At 33.2% G+C, this 20,894-nt stretch overlaps 1 protein-coding gene across 3 annotated transcripts; it reads left to right on the top strand.

Moving 5' to 3' along the window:
- The first annotated feature begins 3,185 nt into the window (after window positions 1–3,185).
- On the top strand, window positions 3,186–20,227 carry LOC145303519 (small ribosomal subunit protein uS4). Of its 3 annotated transcripts, none has more exons than XM_080144961.1 (5): window positions 3,186–3,313; window positions 8,918–9,156; window positions 15,312–15,498; window positions 18,752–18,855; window positions 20,114–20,227. In XM_080144961.1, the coding sequence occupies exons 2-5, from the start codon at window positions 8,940–8,942 to the stop codon at window positions 20,179–20,181; spliced, it is 576 nt and encodes a 191-aa protein (XP_080001087.1). In that variant the 5' UTR covers window positions 3,186–3,313; window positions 8,918–8,939; the 3' UTR covers window positions 20,182–20,227. The 3 variants fall into 3 exon arrangements, with proteins under 3 accessions (XP_080001087.1, XP_080001086.1, XP_080001088.1); XM_080144960.1 differs by having other exon boundaries at window positions 3,272–3,367; XM_080144962.1 differs by lacking the exon at window positions 3,186–3,313 and adding an exon at window positions 8,662–8,753.
- Window positions 20,228–20,894: the final 667 nt, after the last annotated feature.

Raw genomic sequence — 20,894 nt, 5'->3', positions numbered from 1 at the left:
GGATAAGGGTTATTGAGTGTACAGTAATAATATCGCAGTAATTGTTATTAATGGAAATTTGGCAGATTGGATTATTTAAGAGAGTGGTTCATCAAGAACTTGTTTATGTTGGACTTGAAGATAACCAAGTTGTATTTAGCTGGGAAACAGGCAAACGGAAGAGAGTTCGACAGGCATGCAGTTCTAATAAAGAAGCATTGTTCATGGAATCTACGTTTTGATTTAGGCATAGTTAATGAGTGGGGAAAGTTATTGACCGTAGTTTCAGGTAGATGGGTGTTTTTCAAAAAAGATTGGCAAGGAGGGACCAGATATTGGAGCTCAGACGAGCACTTGCCATGGAAATAACAATAAAACAAAGACAGCCTAGCAACGTCCTTTCTGTGGGAAAGAGGTTGCAGGGAAGAGAAAATGGTATACCCCACTATACCCAGAGTCTATTTTGTACTCTGTCAAGGCAGGATAAGCTGCTTCTAGCAGCTCCTGTCCAGATGTGGTGACAATACTCCATCTCTGGACATACTTGGCTTTTATATGGATAGAGAATTGCGTCAGCAGTGAGATATCTACTGGAGCAGTAGAAAGATCTCACCATTCTTCCAGCGACCTTGGCAACAGATTTGATGTACGTGTTCCATTTCAGATCAGGAGTAAAAGTCAAGCCCAGAAGCTTGTCAAAACATGAAGCTTCTCCAAGATGTGAGCCCTCCATTTCAATTGATGTCAGATAGGGATCAGGGCGTTGATGATATAAAGATAGGAGCTTGGTTTTAGATGCATTAAAAGTAACCAGCCACCTCTTCCCCCATTGCACCATGCGCTCAAGATCAGAGGAGAGAGAATCAGAGAGAACTTTGTCATTTACAGCCTTTGATGTATTGCCATAGATGGTAGTGTCATCAGCATAGATGTCAATGAATGATCTAAGTATGCATTTTGGGAGATCATTGATGGAGTTGGGCCCAGGATGGATCTCTGTGGGACTCCAGCATTAATACTGTGAGCTTCTGATTTCTGCCTATCAACCACTACTCTTATGAGCCTATCAGAGAGAAATAATTTAATAATTGAGAAGACATTTCCAGTGATACCATAGCTGGAAATCTTGTGAAGTAGGCCTTTATGCCCTATCAAAGGCCTTTGATATGTCGAGAGCAATTGCCCTAGAGAGGAAGCCTTTCTTGAGAGATTCACTAATCCTATGAGATAAAACCGTTAGCACATCTGCTGTAGATCTAGAACAGAAACCATATTGTGTATCACTAAAAAGGTTATTTCTGTTGAAATGCTTAAACAGTTTTGTGAATATTGGAGCAAGTTCTGGTTGAAGCTTTTTCAACACTATACTTGGAATACCATCAGGGCCAGTTGCTTTACTGGAATCAAGGTTCTTGATTAGCTTGGCGACATCATGCACAGATATTTGTATGCTCCATAGCATGTTGTCAGTTATAGAAGGAAATACGGGGGATTGACGACCTTGGTTGCATAGGGTAGAATTAGCTGCAAAGTTCTTGACAAATAGGTTGGCTTTGTCCGATGCTGATGAGATGACCTCAGGTCCATTGATGATGGCTGGGATAGAACACACGCTTCTGTTCATGATCCTGTTTGCTATTTGCCAAAACTGGTGGGAACTACATGTTTCCTACTTGTGTGTGTGTGTGTGTGTGTGTGTGTGTGTGGATAAGGGGAGTAGAACAATTTCCAAACTTAATTTGTTGTAAAATAGGTCCTGACTTACAAACCGTAATTCCACTAGTTTTTCTTTCAGAAGAACAGCCGCGAAATTACAAATTCTTTTCACTTCAAAGAAAAGGACAGAAAATTGGTCAAATCTTATTTCAGTCACCTAAATTATTTAGGGTAAATTGTTTTAGTATAAATTACAATGTATATGTAAAACGCTGAAATGAAAATTTGACAAAATTTAAAAAAAAAAAAAAATACTCGCCCCTTTTTTATAAGTTAACTCAGTTTCATAATTTTCTAGTTAAAGAACAGGGAACTATTTTTAAAGGTAAATGCTAAATAAAAGCAAAGCAAAAAAAAACAAAAAAACATGGTAAAGTCATTGTTTTTTTTCTTCCAATAATAAACTGAATTTTAACTTGGTAATAGTGTTGATTAACAGTTGAGTAACACCCTCCGCTGATTACACCCAAATGATATTTTACTTTTTTAGGCGATTACTTGTGAACACCATTCTGAAAAACTTAGCAGAAAGAAGAAAAACATTTTTTTAAATCTAAATTAGGGATCAGTTTCACATGCAAATTTAACCTAAAATAACCCCCTCCCATTTACTCAGACATTCTAGCTTTTAGGGCAGTTAATCAATTATTTTTATTTTGTTGTTGTTGTTGTTCATGCTTAAAAGTAAAAACAAAAACCTACACTAACCCTATATCCGAATGCCCCCCTCCCATTCCCGTGAAAGTGTACTGGGAAACCACCTGAAGACTTACCTTTAAGAAATTGATTATGGGAGGTTGAAAATAAGAAAATGCTTCCCCATGTTAAGAACGGCTTTCGTAATAAACATTCTTTGAAGGTTGGACAACCAGTGCACATTGACCCAAGTTCCTCTCTTAAACTCCCTAAGTTCGAGTGACAATCCCCCAATAAAAACTCTTAAAACCACGTAATCGCCTTAAATTCACACTCTCCTTGGAAAAATCGGTAAAACTATACAAACACCGTGACAGCGAATTAACCCTAACCCTAATCCTAACCCTAACCCTAACCCTAACGCTGTCACGGTGTTTGTATAATAATACCGAAAAATCATGGGAGGGTAAGATCGGAAGAAATTTTATTTAACACATCTCGAACACGACGAGCTTTATGTAGTAGATATATTGAGAGGAGTAGATTTATTTACTCTATTAACGGGTATGTTTGTTTACCTCTGACTGTAGCAAAGTTACACTTCATACTGGGGGCACTTTTAGGGAAGGAAAATGGCGAGGAAGGAGAAATAAGTATTTTCTTTTTCAACTAAAGGGAGACAATGAAGATAGTTTTACTTTTCTATCAAAGATGTCACTACGCGTTTCCAACCGGAACCGGAACCCAAGTTTTTCTATGTGTCAAGGATAAAATAGTTCCTATAAATTATGATTTATAATTTACAATTATTGATTCTAAATAAGAACTATTTAATATTTTTTGTAATTATTTATATATTAATATACTTGTAGGCAAATGTTCACATTATTTTGTGATTTATTTGAAAAATCACCACGCGCACTTTTTTTGATATCCCTCCGCACAATAGAATTGGTCTTTCCATGTGGTGGTCGCCATTGAGGTTAGTGTTCCATTTTTTCAATCCTGGATGCTTCCTTTAATTTTTAATGTTTTAGTAAGTTGTACACATTTAAATTCATTTGATAATTGTTCGATGTTTTTCCGTGTTCTTAAATAATTTGCAGATTACATTAATATCTCCTTTTAAAAAAACATAATTTGAGCAGTTTTATTGTAAAAATTTACCGGTCATGACATGCCATGTTGGTTAAAATTCCATCGTCGATTTTTGTTTAAATTATGGCGTTTAAAATAATTTAGATTATTTTTATATCAACTAAATTTTAAAAACACATTTTTTGTTAAATGCTGTTTATTTGAATTTTTTTTATTTTTTTGATTTTTGTTTTTTCAGTTTGTGTGAAAAATATATCACCATGTGGATTTTATCATGCAGGTCAATTCTATGTCCCCCCCCCCTCTCTTGCTAAAAACTGAATCTATAAGTCTACATTTTGTTTTTTATATATTGTGTTAGTAATGTAGGCATTAGTAATTTTAAGTTACAGTATTTTTTTTTTATATAATCGATGCAGAATTTGCCTGAGAAGTTTTACATGCGTTCGGCACTATCATTGTATATTAGATTCACTAGAGGTAAATAATTTCGATTATTTATAAGTCAACAAGCAAAGAAAAAGAGGTAAACAATTCAAGTATATAGCAAATTATTACCAAATGCAACACAAGTTGTACGTTAACGTATTTTAAAGCTTTTATTCTGTTCTAAAAACAAACGGTGCCGAGTTAAACCGACACTCGAGTATTTTAACAGGTGCTAATGCACTTACTGATGCGCGCTATTTTCTTAAATAATATTTCCAAGTTTAAGGTTTTTTTTTTTTTTTTTTTTTTATTTAATTGTAAGGTTAAAGTACAGAATAGGTACAAAAACACCCTCCCTTCCCCGTGTCAAGAATTTTTTAAATAATGACGTTATTTCAGCATGGATCAATAAGTGCATGACTCTGCACTGCATGAGTACCTTTTAATTAAATGTGCTCTAATGAACTTATTGCGCTTGCGCCCGCTCGACATACATACCCCCGGACAAACCTGCTTAGCAACAAAATCACATCCCATCATCATTGATGATGATCACTGATGTCCCTAAATGCCGAAAAGCTTTCTACTCTTAAGTTTCTTTCCTCTAACTGCTAGACTTCAGAAATCACTGCTTGCTTACCTGACTACTGATATGTAGCAGCTTAAATGTAACGTAAACCAACATCTTGTTCATCTTCCCTAAGCATTGTCCCAAAAATAGTCCCTTACGTCCAAGTGATTACCTTGCTTGAGGTGAACAGAAGTTAGGTTTCTATTACTGTACACAGATTCCAAGGTAAATATCCAGATACGCTACAACAGAACACCGATCACTCTAATTTGTTTTTTTTTTAAGGTAATTGAGGTCGCTGACAACGAATCTGATAGTCAAACTTGGGGCAAATTTACCGTTTGCATGGTATTAACCCCCTGAACTCACGAACTACTTTCCACCATTTTGCAGCTTCCGTTTACCCTAAGCGCGAGCGCTGCAGCATAAACGACGGCTTGCTTCTCCTAGCAAACTGCCTTCTCACATGGCGTATCAATCAAAAAATTACGGACTGACATTTTTTTAATGACTTACAATTAAAGAAAAGTACAAATTGAACCTTTTTTTTTTTGTCTCGCGTAGTTTAATGCGGTTTACAAAAAAAACCTAAGCACCAAACATTTGTTTTTCGTTTTTTTTTTGTTTTTTTTTTTTTTTTGCGGGAGGGGGATTCAATTATAGAACTTATGTGGCTTAATAGGTTCTTCTGCACTTTAGTTAACCGTTTTTCCGTAAGTAACGCACCGACATTTACCAATTAGAACACCATTTAACATTTTTCAAAGATTTTACTGTTTACATTGGGGGCGCGAACGAGTGTCACTTTGTATTCTACAAACGTTTGTTTTTACTAGACACAAAGATAAAATGTTGTCCAAAAACATATAGCAAATAAATGTTATTAAAGGCAAGATAAGTTACTTTTTCTACCTAACTATAAAGATTTTACATTAAATAAAAACTTATCCAGTTATTGTGCTTTTGATATATTAGTTTTTGAACAACTTTTTCGAATCTGTATAGTAAAACAAACCGGGTTTGTACTGTACACATAGATTCGAAAAAGTTGTCAAAAAAACAAATATATAACATGTTATGAAAGGAAAGATAAGTTACTTTTCTACCAAACTAGATATAATTTTCGTGTTTTTATTCAATGTAATATGTTTATTCAGCTCGAAAACCATAGTGTTTACCGATGTGGCGATGTATTGGAACATTCAAGATGGCGTCTGATTCTCTCTTTAACACGGTAAGTTTGGGGAAAAAACTAGACAAAATACTGTTAGAAATTCGCTCAATATATATTACCGTGACATAACTTAACATATATTCAGTGGTTTTTAATAGTATTTTGCCTAGTTTATTATTTATAACATCTTTTCCCATACTTACCGTGTTAAAGAGAGTCAGGACTCGGGCGCCATTTTGAATTTTCCAGTACAACGGTAAACACTGCATGTTTTTCGAGCTGAATAAACATTTTACATTCAATAAAAGCACAAATATATTCATTTTGGTAGAAAAGTAACTTATCTTGCCTTTGATAACATTTGTCTTTTGACAACTTTTTCGAATCTGTGTGTAAACCCAACAAACCTATTACTTCCCTTGTTTTTTTACGTCATGTGTGGCCAACAAACATGAAGATTTTTTTTTTTTGTCTTATATTAATACAGTAATATTTGTACCTATTTACAATGCCTCCCCACGGGACAGTTAGACACCAGGGTCGTTTTTTAACGTGGAGAAAAGGTACAAAAATGAAAATTGTCTCGGTTATGAAGGATTTCTCCTCCACTGAAAGAGAACGAGAATGGAAGTGCCGCATCTGAAGAACAGATACTACATTTTGAGATATTAAATATTTTTTATTCACAGAAATAAAATACAATTGGGAAAATGAACAAAAAACTTAGGCACAAGGCCAACTGGGGGGGAATGGTGAGGTTGATCTATCTCGTCTCTGTTGTAAATTTAAAATGATTTTTCTCTCGGTCAGCCTCTTTTATGATGGTTACCCCTTTTAATACAGATACTACACTTCGATCTGTGCCAATATTTGTAACATGACAATCAAGTAGGTGTCATTGCTTTTAGTTAAGATTAACAAGATCAGAATTTCGCTCTAATCTGCTTCCGTCATTTTTCAGTAAGTCCGAGACTTAGAATTCTGGATTGAACCGACGGCACTTGTACAGTTTAATCAAGACATTAAAAAAAATGAAAATATCGAGAGAAAAACGTTAGATTGTACGTATCCGTTTGAACTGAAGATTTCTGGAAAAAAATTTCACTTAATTTGATCGAGTAGGTTATTTTTATTTTTTTACAGCGGAAAAAAACACTTTTATGAGAGCGCGTTGAGGGCAGACATCTTGGTTATTTGTTTTAAATTTTTGTTTGGAGTTTAGAAGAGCCACAGGAGATAACTCCAGTTAAAGCGCCGTCACTCCCTCCCCATCTTTAATACTAACTTTTCTTCCTAAGAATTAAACCTTTTGCTCGGTATCATAACAAATTTTTGGTACTCCTTGGGCGTTGAGTTCCATGGCCACCAGCAGAAAGAAATGGTCGCTCCCTTAGTCCCCGCCACCCTCGCACGTAACATCCTTTATTTACTGGCGTTGCCGTAACTAAACGATTATTTGTCACATTTACAAACATTTATTTTCGAAAATAAGTTTTACTCTTTATGAATATTAAAAGAAAAATGGGGTTTGTATTACTGTACACATAGATTCGAAAAAGTTGTCAAAAAACAAATATATAACAAATAAATGTTATCAAAGGCAAGATAAGTTACTTTTCTACTAAACTGGATAGTTTTTTTTTTGTTTTTATTCAATGTAACATTTATTCAGCTCGAAAACATGCAGTGTTTACCGATGTATTGGAAAATTCAAAATGGCGCCCGACACTCTCTTTAACATGGTAAGTTTGGGAAAAATTCTTATAAATAATAAACTAGACAAAATACGGTATTATACAAACACCGTGACAGCGAATTAGTAAAATCTTTTACGTAGTATTCTGTTACGTTTCGGTGTGCTGAACACGAATCTGAAAACTGGGTTAGGGTTAGGGTACATTTTTTTCTACTAATTCGCTGTCACGGTATTTGTATAAATTTACCCAAAATACTATTTAAAAAAAAACACCGAATATATATCAACTTGTGTCACGGTAATATATATTGAGCGAATTTGAAATTATTTCTAACAGTATTTTGTCTAGTTTATTATTTATAACATGTTTTCCTGAACTTACCGTGTTAAAGAGTGTCGGGCGGGCGCCATTTTAAATTTTCCAATACATCGGTAAACACTGTATGCTTTTCGAGCTGAATAAACACGTTACATTGAATAAAAACACAAAAAATATATCCAGTTAAATAGAAAAGTAACTTATCTTGCCTTTGATAACATTTATTTGTTATATATTTGTTTTTGTTTTTTGATAACTTTTTCGAATCTGTGTAGACTGTGTACAGTAATACAAACCCGAAAAAATGTTACTAAACATTAAATGACTACTTTTATCGACTTTTTTTATTTATCGTATTTAATACGAATGGGGGGGGGGGGCTTTTTTTTCTACCCTCGAAAAATCCTTTAAAATTAACTGCTTACACTTGGTGGTGGCAACCCCCGCCCTCCACCGCCTCCCACCAAATGGAAACAATTTTTGTAAAATAATAAAGTTCTTCTGCTTGGTTAATGTCGGCACGTTACTTATGTTAAAACGGTTAATTAAACTGCATAAGCACCTTTGAGATTGTCGGACTGACTTCCTCATCTTGTTTGTTAACGTCACAACGTTTCGGCCGTTTTGCCCTCCGGTCTTCATCAGGTGTTTTGTGAATGCAGTTCTTAATATCTTGAAAACTACTTGTTTTCTGGAATTTTAACCGTTAGTGGTAATTTTAAAGGATTTTCCGAGAGTGGCAAGAACGCCCCCCCCCCCCCAAAAAAAAAACACAAAAATCGTGTGGTGATCATTTTACGTTAAACTATTATGGAAACGTGATTCCCCCCCCCCCCCTTTTAAACTAACATTTCTTATCTTGGAAACTACTCGTTTGCCGTAATTGTAAACGTTATTTTCGTTTTTAGCGACCTCGAAAACCTATGAGTGGTAAATTTAAAGGAATTTTCGAGGGTGGAGTAATTCATATGGGGGGGTAGATTTTACTGTGTCTGTTTACATTGGAGGGAAGAAATTTGAAAACTAGGCTGTCTCTGCGGAGAAGGGGGGTAGTAAGTTTTGGCCATCTTGAATTTTTACGACTGGTAAAAAGTTAATATTTGATATGAAATAAAGAGCGTTTAAAACACTTCAGGTAGGTTGCAAAGTAACTTTTATAGCTAATGTAAATATTTCTTTGTTGTATATTAATTTTTTACCACTTTTTTTTTTTTCTTTTTTTTTCGAATCTGATTACAGTAATACAAGCCCTAAACTTTTTCATGCTCTATAAGATAACCATTATTTTTTTTCCTCCAGGCGATAAATTAAATCCGCGAAAATGCCACGCGTTCCCCTCGTCCAAAGTAAAACTTATTCCACTCCTCGAAGGCCGTTTGAAAAAGAACGGTTGGATCAAGAGTTAAAATTGATCGGAGAGTATGGTCTAAGGAACAAGAGAGAAGTATGGAGAGTGAAATATTCTTTGGCAAATATCCGTAAAGGAGCTCGAGAATTGCTGACCCTCGAAGAGAAGGACCCTAAACGATTATTTGAAGGTAAGAAAAACAATTTTTTAAAAAGCCAACTTTTTTCTTACATTGTTACAAACGATTACGCTTAGGTTAAGATTGTTGGGCTTGTTTTACTATACACATAAGATGCGATAAAGTTGGCATAAAACAAATGTTGCGAGATAAGTTACCTAACTAGATAAGTTTTTAGGTATTATTTTACTTTAAGGCCCGTCTCACGTTCGTATAGAAGAAAATGTTTTTTTTTTTTTTTTTGTAGATTCCAGTGTGCTGAAAAAGAATATGAAAACCGTTTCCGTCGGAAATTTACCGTTTGCATGGTATGAACCTCGGAATGTTGGAAGTACGCGCGAGCGCGAGGAAACATAAGCAAGCTTTTTTAATGGCGGAATCGCGCGCGCACTCGCGTACCTGACGGCCTTTTCATAGAGCAATGTAATGTTTGGCGGAAAATTTCAAAGATGAAAAACAAGAAAAATAAAACAACTTTGCGGGGGAGGGGGATGTCGGAAAGACCCTTTTTTTTTTTGTGGCGGACAAATCAGTTTTTTTTTTTTTTTTTTTTTTTTTAGTGGGGGGGTGAAGTTGGAATATCATTAATAATCTCGGAAAGACTTTTTTTTTTTTTTTTTTTTTTTTTTTTTTTTTTTTTTTTTTTTTTTTTTTTTTTCAAAACAGTTCTTGGTAAATATCCAGATACGCTACTACAGAACACCGACCACTCTAATTTGTTTGTTTTATAGGTAATTGAGGTCGCTGACAACTTACATTATCTCCGTTGTTGGCAAATGTTCCTTGGCGCGTGTAACCGGTGGGTGCTATAAACAAATATAACTTCCGGCGCAAATTAAACCCCACACCCCCACCCACCCCAATATATACGCGGAAGAATATCAATGAAAGAATTTTTCGAAATTTTTGAAATTATTATATTCTAAAATATATTATAGCACTTTTTGGGTGGAAAATTTAAAATTAGCTGAAAAAAATATTACAAAAGGAAAGCACTCGAAGTTGGAGTAGGGAGGGGGGGGTAATTTTTTTTTTTTTTTTTTTAACCTGGAACATAGACTTTTCAAATTTTCAAAAAGTAACGCACCGACATTTACCAATTAGAACACCATTTAACATTTTCCGAAGATTTTACTGTGTACATTGGGGGCGCGAGGGGGGGGGGCGGATGTGATGTTGGAGCTAATTTTAAATTTTCCACCCAAAAAGTGCTATAATATATTTTAGAATATAATAATTTCGAAAAATTCTTTCATTGATATTCTTCCGCGTATATATTGGGGTGGGTGGGGGTGTGGGGTTTAATTTGCGCCGGAAGTTATATTTGTTTATAGCACCAGCAGCCACCGGTTACACGCGCCAAGGAACATTTGCCAACAACGGAGATAATGTAAGTGTCATTTTGACATTTTTTATCATTCTGATTCCGACTTATCACCCCCCCCCCCCCCCCCCCCCCCAAAAAAGTAATTTGTCCGCCACTGAAGAAAAAGAATTGAAAAAAAAAAAAATGTCTTTCCGAGATTATTAATGATATTCCAACTTTCCCCCCCCCCCCCCCCCCCTCCCTCAAAAAAAAACTGATTTATCCGCTACAAAAAAAGGGTCTTTCCGACATCCCCCTCCCCCGCAAAGTTGTTTTATTTTTCTTGTTTTTCATCTTTGAAATTTTCCGCCAAACATTACATTGCTCTATGAAAAGGCCGTCAGGAACGCGCGCGCGATTCCGCCATTAAAAAAGCTTGCTTATGTTTCCGCGCGCTCGCGTGTACTTCCAACATTCCGAGGTTCATACCATGCAAACAGTAAATTTCCGACGGAAACGGTTTTCATATTCTTCTTCAGCACACTGAAATCTACAAAAAAAACATTTTCTTCTATACGAACGTGAGACGGGCCTTAAAGTAAAATTTTACCAGTTTTTAGTGGTTTTATTTAATGTTTAATCAGTTCGAAAGTGTTTATCAATATATTTGAAAAAGACAAATGGCGGCTCTGTTGAATACGTTAAGTTTGAGAAAATGAGTTAAAACTAAAAAAAATTATACAAAATACTGTTAGAAACTGCCTCAATGTTACCGTGACATAGACTGACATATTGAGTGGGTTTCTAACAGTATTTTGTATAATTTTTTAGTTTGATCTCATTTTCTTAAACTTAACATATATAACAGCTGGCTAGTCGCCATTAGTCTTTTTCGAATATATCGATAAACACTGTTTTCTAACCAATTAAACATTTTACATTAAATAAAGACTAAAAACTTATCCAGTTAGGTAGAAAAGTAACTTATCTTGCCTTCGATAACATTTATTTCTTATATATTTGTCTTTGACAACTTTTTCACATCTGTGTATAGTAATACAAACCCAAAAATTGTTTACAATTTCTCGAATGTTAATTCTGCACCTTGACCGACAGTCAACAATTCAAAGGTTTAAAAAAAATAAATAAATAAATGTTGTCAAAAGCAAGATAAGTCAATTTTTTACCTAACTATAAGTTTTTAGTGTTTATTCGTTTTGAAAACTAGTAATGTTGAACGCTGCCGGCAATCAAGAAAAGATGTCTAATGTATTTGGGGTAGTGGTGGGACGATGAATTGGAATCATTAAGTAAGAATGGGGGGGGGGGGGGGTCGTGTCATTAAAAAATACCTTAGATTTATGATTCTTTCGTTACAATTCTCTTATATTTTTAAGTTGAACTGTTTGTTTGAAGTGAGATTAATGCTCTCAAAAATTTAACAAAACGTCATAGAACTTTTCATAACATTTAATGGTATACAAGAATTTAATTAACTACTTTAAAGGTAATCTTTATTTATATTTAATTTATTTCGTTTAAAAATTCCAATATAAAATTAAAACATTTAAAAAAGTAAATTCTCCAAAAGACAAAACAAATTTAGGCACAAGGCCCTAATAAGATCTGGGAGGGGATGTTGCAGGGTCTTTGTAACTAAAGTAAGAATGGCGTCTGTGGCGACTTTACTCTTGACTGGCAACATTTACCACAATACCTCATTCACTCTGTGGAATCTAAAGCTAACTAATGAAAACCCCAGCGTTTTTACAAAAAGGATATATATATACAATTTCTCTGTGTGTGAAAAAAGTTCATTCATTGGAAAAAATAAAAAGTTCTTGAATTTGGAAGAAAAATAGTTTGTGTTGGGGAGTGGGAAATATAGGAAAAATGTACAAAAAATAAAATTGCCTAGTGCATTGTTAGTAAGGTCCTCCCTAAGCAATCTAAGTAGGGCGTGAATTTAAAAAAAACGTTTGTCTAAAATATTATATTCGGTTTATTGGAAAGAACATAAAATTTCACATTGACCCTGAAAATATCGTAAAAATAGAATCAATAGAAAAATTGATAGATTTTTAAAAGTTAAAAATTGAAAAATTTGAGTTCGGAAAATTCATTACTGTTTTTTAAAAAAAAAAAAAATATTTCTATTACTTTTAAAACAACTGTAATAGTTTATTTGGAAGTATAATCCATAAAGAAAATAAATAACCCACTTTTAACAGAGAAATTCTGAGATTTTTATATTGTATTCGCAGTTTCGTGTTAGGGGTGTCAAAAATTCTGATACTGCTAGCCATGCCTATGGTGGTAACACGAATTCAAACTTGGCGCCTCGTCGGATGCACAAGCTAGCGTCATGCACCCACCTCTTGTCAAAGGCCACTCGAGGCAACCTCTTCCAATCGTATCTGATCTTTACTTTAAGCAGATGCTTAAAGTAGACTATCAGTTCCCGATCCGGAACAGATATCCCTTCGGACTTGCTTTGACACGTGTGATCCATATGACCATCCTCGCTACTGCTAGTATCGCTAGAAAACCATTCTTTTCTCCCTAGGCAGCGGCGGATCAATGTTCTCCACAAAATATGATTCGTCGCGTTCAAGCCAGCGCTTGGCATCGATGCGAGCTGTTACCTCGTTGACGTACCCTAGGAGGGTCTTGAGCCTGCTACAGCGGAAAAAAGGCATGACCGACAGTTTCTCTCATGTCTTCGTCGCAGCGCAGGCAGTAGACCCGGGTTCTTCATTGTAAAGGTTGAGTTCCTCAAGGAGGGGCAGTGCGTTCCGGACAAGTCGCCAGGTAAGGGAAAATTCCGAATTTGTAAGAAAGTCCCGTCCCGGCGCCCAACTCCACTGGGAGCGGACCTCCTCCAACGACATCCCCGTCCGTTTCACCAGCGGTTCCTTTTTGCTACGCCCCACTAGCTCCCGATAAAGACTGTTCGAGAACACTGGTCTCCGGCAACGCTCTAAGTGTGGACTGGCATTCCGCATAGAATGTTAAATGTCGGTGCGTTAGTTACAGAAAAACCGTTAATTAAACTGCAGAAGCACCTGTTAAACTACACAAGTCCTATAATTGAATACCCCCCCCCCCAAAAAAAAAGAACGAAAAACATGTTAAATTATGTTTTTGTAAACCATCCGTGAAAACTATTTTTAGAATCAATTAAAAAGCATTAAAACTTGATTTGAAATGACCGCTGAGTCCTACGCGATATAAAGCACCCCACTATGCATGTTCACACATCATGTAAGAAAAACACTACTGACGGCGGTGAAATGGCACAAAATAGCCCCAGGGTCTAGGGGTTCATCCCATGCAAACGCTAAATTTGCGGTGGGCTTGATTATTAGATTAGTTGTCAGCGACTTCGAATACCTCCTTAAAAAAAAAAAAATTAGAGTGGTCAGTGTTCTGTTGTAGCATAAGATAACATTTACCATTGATTTATTCTTATTTAATGTCTTCATTTATCTATTTCTATATAAAAAGTACATTTTTAGTAATTGTTTATTTCTATTGTTAAATAAGTTATTTATTGAACTTTTGAAATCACCTCCACCTTAATGCTGTTTCTGACAACCTTTTTATTATCTTTGTTAGGGGTTGGGAAACATTTACCTATGCTCACATCACGATTGATACCAGGCATTGGTGAAGGTCAACCAAGTCCCTACAGTCCTTTAGTTGAACGACTCTGAGTGACTAGTTAGTTTGCTAAGTTAGGGTTCAAAGGATTAAAAAAAAAAAAAAAAAAAAAAAAACTTTAATAAAATTTTCACTTTTTTGTTTTTGTTGTGCAAAGAAGTTCCAAAAGAAATGTTTAATTGCTTCATTCCCAGAATATTTTAATGAAATGTAAATTTCTTTAAAAAAAAAAAAACGCCAATATATAAGTATATCCGTAGGCAATGTAATAAAAGGGAAATTTGTATTTTTAGTAGGGTAAATTATGACAGACAATTTAAAAAAAAAAAAAACTGGCGTAAATGTAATCAAATACAAAATTGAATCTTGACATAATTCAGGTTAAGTGTGAAAAAGTCTTGGATTTCAAAAGTGAAAAATTTTGCCCAATCACTCCAATTTAGGCTCGGTGCCACTTTTATGTAAGGGTCTACTACAACTCTTAAGAGTTTCGGAGGACGTTTATGAAAGAAATCATTATTTTCGAATAGTGAAATGCAATGGTAGTTGTAGGTGTCTGCGTGCTTAACCCAGTTAATAAGGGTGTCAGGTTAATATAGTTATAATAGTTATATATTTACCTGGTCCTTACTGGGAGAGTGGGGGGACTTTTCAGTTAGAGGGGGAAAATACAAACTATTTCGTCTATAGATCTTGACAATCATGATGTCGCTTGTAGGAAATAAGATAGGATTTAAATATAACGAATAAATATGACTAACGGCATTCAAAAGTTATATAAGATAGTGGGTAAAAGATTACACATAATAAATTTGTATGTGGCATCTGTTATTGCAAACCTACTGTAATTTGGTCCAGAGGGGAATTTCTGCAATCAAATTATTATATATAGATGATAAACATTTTGATGGTTCTTTGGCAAAAGTTTTCGTTATCAAAAGAATCACTTTCCACTCCCTCAGAAAAAAAAAAAAGGGCATCATTCTTAAAATAAAGAATATTGTTTAAATTTTTATTTGGATTAAAGTGTAGTACTACTTTTTGCATTCCCATGACCTCAAACATTTTTTTTTTTTTAGATATATATTCTGACTTTTCATTTTACATGTTTTTTTTTTTTTTTTCTCCCCCCTTGTTTTATTGAAAGAATACATGTGCATTATGTTATAGTTTTCACTATTTTCTTTTTCCACTACAGGTAATGCCCTCCTCCGACGTCTAGTGCGCATTGGTGTACTTGATGAAAGCAAGATGAAACTTGATTATGTTCTTGGTTTACGTCTCGAGGATTTCTTAGAAAGACGCTTGCAAACCCAGGTCTTTAAGCTTGGACTGGCCAAAAGTATTCATCATGCACGAGTGCTTATCCGACAACGACACATTAGGTAAGAATGGATGCTTTTATATGAAATTTGCAAAATGTTTAAGAATGGCTATTTCTTTGCTGTACACGCAGTTTCATCCCCAAGCTTACATTCTTATTGTTGTCTTGGCAAATATCTGCGCACATAAATTTTGTGTAGAGGCTACGAACCTTGTTATTTTATACACGGTTTTTTTCCTCTACCAAATACATACAAAGCTGATTAAAGGCGGATTTCTTGAATTTTTCTTTTTTTATGGAATCATTTGGTTATGTTTGAAAAATAGTCTGTTATAAGATGATAGCTTGAAATTTTTTTTTTTTTTTTTCAACAACTGGTTATTATTTACAAAATTTGTTTGAAAATGGCAATTAAAATTTTCAGAAATAATTTTTAACAACTATATTTCACAGGTGCCATGAAAACATTTTTATTGGAATTTTTCTGTCAAAAGTTTTTTTAAAGAAATGAAGCTATAGGTGTATCAGAAATTTGAAGGAATTTTTGACACCCCTAACGGAAACTGCAAATAAAATATTTAAAAAAACTCATAATTTCTCTTTTTAAAGTGGGTTGTTTATTTTCTGTATGGAATATACTTCCAAAATAAACTATTAAAGTTGTTTAAAAAATAATAGAAATATTATTTTTTTTTAAGTGTTTACAAAATGCCGGCGTGCCTTCAGGCAGCCTTTTTTTTTTTTTTTTTTTTTTTTTTTTATACATAAAATCAATAGAATTTTTAAGAGTTAAATATTTTTAAATCTATCAAAAATTTTCTATTGGTTCAATTTTTACGATATTTTCAGGGTCAATGTGAAATTTTACGCTCTTTCCAACAAACCAAATACGATATTTTAGAGGAATTTTTGTTTTCTCCCCTTAAAAATTTAAGAATTGATTTATGTGCCAAAGTTTTATATCACAAATTGAAGTTAAAAGATCAATAAAGAAAATATTCTAATTTAAAATTAAAAAAAATTTTTTTTTTTTTTTTTTAATGAAAGCTAATGTTATGCTTACATCGTCAAGTAAATACCAGCCGCTGACAGCAAATATTTCTATTTCATTGAATTTTTTTTTTTTTTTTTTCAAGATATTTATAAAAAAAAAAAATTAGCCAATAAAGTCTTAAAATATATCAATCAAAAACTTGTGTATTTCATTAAAAGAATTTAAAAAAAAAAAAAGTTGAAGCGCATTTTTTGTTCTAGGGGAAAAACTTATAAGTGAATGTGCGTTTCCTTTTTAACTATGGAGGATGAAAAATACTAATTTTGGTTAACACACGCAATAAAAGAGACATTATTTATGTCTCTTGGACGAGTCCGTATTTCATAAATTTCATTTTTACAGCTAAGCGCAAAACACATTGCGAAAATGCGATTTTCTATGACCCTCTCTTTAAAAACTCCTTTTAGTTAAAAAAAATATATATAATATATATATATATATATATATATTATATATACATGGAATTTAAAATATAAATATGGATAAATTCTTAATGAAGGATGGAACTACCCATTTAATAGTAGTTTTTTTTTTTTTTTTTTTTTTTTTTTTTGCATTTTCATATATATATATATATATATATATATATATATATATATAAAAGCAAGTCAAAATATGTTGATTTTCTTAATATTTTTTTTAAAAACACATTGCATAATTTGCTGTTAAACCTTTTTTTTTTTTTTTTTTTGCTCCTTTAATTGAAAAAAAATTAGGATTTAGTAGTTATAAGCTTGAGTTGAATTATTAAAGTTCTGATCATTTTTAATAGCCACTTTCTGATACACCTAATGAAGCTATTTAGAAAAGGCAATATTTTTGCATATTCCACGTAACAATATTTGTTTTTCATTGCTTTGTAGCATAAAAGGTTTTAAAAAGAAAAGTTAATAGCATCCTTAAAATAAAAAAAAGGCAAACATTTTTCAGCCAAATCTATACTTATATTGGACTTGAAAACCAAAATTACTAATTGAGAAGTTTTAGTAAGGAATTTAATAAATTTCCAGTAATTAGTTAATTAGCAGCTATACATATTAGGAAGCAACCTACAATTATCGCTTTTGAAATAAAACCGTTCAGTGGCTAAAACTAGTATCCCTTAATTTTTTTTGTGTAACCTCTCCCCCTTCCCAAATAGCAAGGAAATCTAGATTTTTTTCCATCATTTAAATCTGATAGCATCTTATTTCAAGTGATCACTTTTATGTTGCCATAAAATTTGACACCGAAAAGTTTCCAAATGTAAAAACATCAATAAAATGAATTGTTAGTGCAATATCGTCTTTAATTGTTGCTACAGTTTTTGATCATTTAAACTGAGTTTTTTCATGATTAGTAAAGACCTTGGAGGTGGTACTGAAGGGTGTTAATACTGAAAATTTCACATTTTCATTTATTGAAACAATAAAATGAGTATAAATAAGAACTCATTTTATTTCTAATGGAATTTATACTCCAATGGTACAGAGTATAATTTGACCATAAATTTATTTCGTCTGGGTGAAAAAAAAAAAAATTGATTTTTTTTTTTTTTTTTTTTTTTTTTTTTTTTTTATTTTAATATCCCTAAATTATACATTTTGATTTTACTTGTTTAAAAAGAATAAAACCTGAATTTTTCTTAACTGTTTTAACTTTTTGTGGAAAACTTGTTAAAACTAGTGCTTGTAAAAAATTTTAAAGTTTGTTTAAAAAGTTGAACCTTTTTATACAAGAAAAGCTTTAGAGTGTGGTTTCGTAAGTAAAAGCAAAACTGAGTTGATTTTAAATTTAATCAGTTTGAAACGTTTTACAGAAAGAAATATCATGACAGGAAAATGAATGATTTCCTGTGTATAAAAATAAGTTTAACTGCATCTCATCTCATTGAAATCAACATATGAAAATATATACAGATTAGGAAATACCCCAAAATGCTAATCTTTAATCCGCAATATAGAGAATATTTATGAATAAAACTTGTAAAATGAAAACAAATGGTTAATGAGATGTCCTGCAATTTAATCTGCAGAGGTTAATCACAATATGACTAATATATTAGGAACTTTATTCCGAAACATGAATTTAGCATGTTTAATCTGTTGCATCAAATTACCCCATTTTATGCAGACATGTTAATGTTTTGCTTTAAATGTTGTGTATAGTTTTTAGAAAATGTTTACTTTCGACACCGGCCAATTTTAATGTTTATAAATGTTTTGAATGAAAACATGATGAAATATTTGGTTACGTCTCATATTTACCTTTTATATTGTAGGGTTCGTAAACAAGTTGTGAATGTTCCTTCCTTCGTTGTGCGTCTTGATTCCCAAAAACACATAGACTTCTCCCTCAAATCACCATTTGGTGGCGGTCGTCCCGGTAAGTTGGATTTATTGTTTTTTTTTTTTTTTTTTTTTTTTTTTTCAAACAAGATTTGCAAAATATTTACGACATTTATTTCTTTGCTGTGCACATTGTTTCATCCTGATTACACGCAAAGTTTGTTTAGAATTTTTTTTTTTTTTTTTTTTTTTTTTTATAAACCTTATTTTACACTAAATTACAATCATATTTATTTATATATTTCCCCAAAACCTCTGGCCTAGATGGAGGGGAGACTAAAACTTGCTATGGTTTCAAATGATCTGAAATAACAGCAAGGAGAAACCCCGATTCCAAGTATTTCTCATGTTATGTTTTGGAAATAGGGTAGTTATGAATATCTCCAGTATCAAATACACCTTATACACTGAAATTTACTTTTATGTATGAAAACTAAAGAGGAGAAATATAAGATAATTTGGAATCAAGTCTCCCCTTGCTGTTATTTCAGATATTTTTTAATTCATATGCAAAACTAAGAAAACAAATGACTGAAGTATTGGTAAAAGTGCAGTATCTTTCCACCCACAAAAAGTCCTTTAAAATTACCACTATTATAGGTTTTCGAGTGTACTGAAAATGAAAATAGCAGTAAAAATCCCAGGAAATAAGTAGTCCCCAGGACATGAAGAAATTATAAAGTGGGGGATCACTTTTCTATATAAATTAAACGTAAAATGAATTCACCTTTATAGCCATGGTGGCCATAAAGTGGGTGATCATTTTATGTTAAATTAACATAGAAAAGTGATCTCCCACTTCTTGAAACAGTAATGTGCATCCTTAAGGACAAATGTCACATGGCCCACTACACAATTTAAGTCATTAGCTTTCTAACAAGCCTTCATTTGGCAAATTCTAATAGGTAGTTGCCAATATTTCAAACTTATAAAATTGCCCAAAAAATGGTATATCTATTTGTCGACAAATTGAATATTGATTCTTTGGTTCTATGGGCTGAAACTACATGATAATTTGCAGGCTTTTAGAAGATTATGATACACTTCTATGGTTAAAATTTTATGACAATTGGTTAAAAAGAACCTACATTTTCAAACCAATAAAATATACCCAAATTAGCGCACATATGTATATAAACCAGCTTTAGTTTTGATGCTTTGGATTTTTTTTTTTTTTTTGCTCTGTTGTCTCCCCTGTGGCCTTGCCAGGCCACTAGTATATATTTATGTGTAAAAATTGAATTTCTTAAATCTATTTTCTTTTTTTAACTTGGATTTTAAACAATTCTTTTCAGGTCGTGTTAAGAGGAAAAATATGCGAAAGGCCCAAGGTGGTGGTGCTGTTGATGAAGAGGAAGATTAAATATTGGACTTTGTGGTGAATTTGCAAATAAAAACCTGATCACCTATTTTTCTGTTTTTGTTTTTTATTAAAAACTAGCCTGGGTGCCCGGGTGTTTGGAGGTGTGTGTTAAGCAAAAAATTAATATGGTAGTGGGCTGGCAGGCTTGAACTCGTACCGCAAAAGAGGAAAAGAACGTGAGAAAGAAAAAAAAAAAAAGTGCCATCTTTGTCTTGCATTCATTGCCAAACCAGAAGCAACAAAGGTTTGAATTATGGCCAGTCAATCAAAGAGAGGGGATAACTTTCGAAAATATCAGTGAAAAATGTGACCTCCTCCTCCTCCTCCTCCTCCTTGTAGAAAAGTGTCCAGTTGACGGTGAAGGAATTAATATTTTTAGCCAATTTTTCAATATTTGTTGTCCAGAGGGTCAAGCTTCAAAACGATACCGATCTCATGAAAATCCATTGCCTTTGTCGAAAGTTTTAGGGAGACATCCAAACATACAGGTAAGATTTATATTAAAGATGATCATCGCCAATCAAACCCCAGTTTAACTAACATTTATTTCTCTTCAGTTAAGTTTTCTGGGTATCAAAGACTTCAGTGATTAAAAGTATTAATGGTGAATTCAAAGTAGTTAATTATTTAAAGCCACCTGAGAGTTTTCTACTAGTAAACTGTTTTGACCATTTCTGGATTCTTGATACCATTTTATGTGTACAATATTTTCC

Source organism: Euprymna scolopes, chromosome 19 (assembly GCF_053919585.1).
Source record: "Euprymna scolopes isolate OS-2025 chromosome 19, ASM5391958v1, whole genome shotgun sequence".
NCBI classification, from domain to species: Eukaryota; Metazoa; Mollusca; class Cephalopoda; order Sepiida; family Sepiolidae; genus Euprymna; species Euprymna scolopes.
The sequence above is the reverse complement of the archived record's forward strand: the minus strand, read 5'-3'. Positions and strand labels throughout refer to the sequence as shown.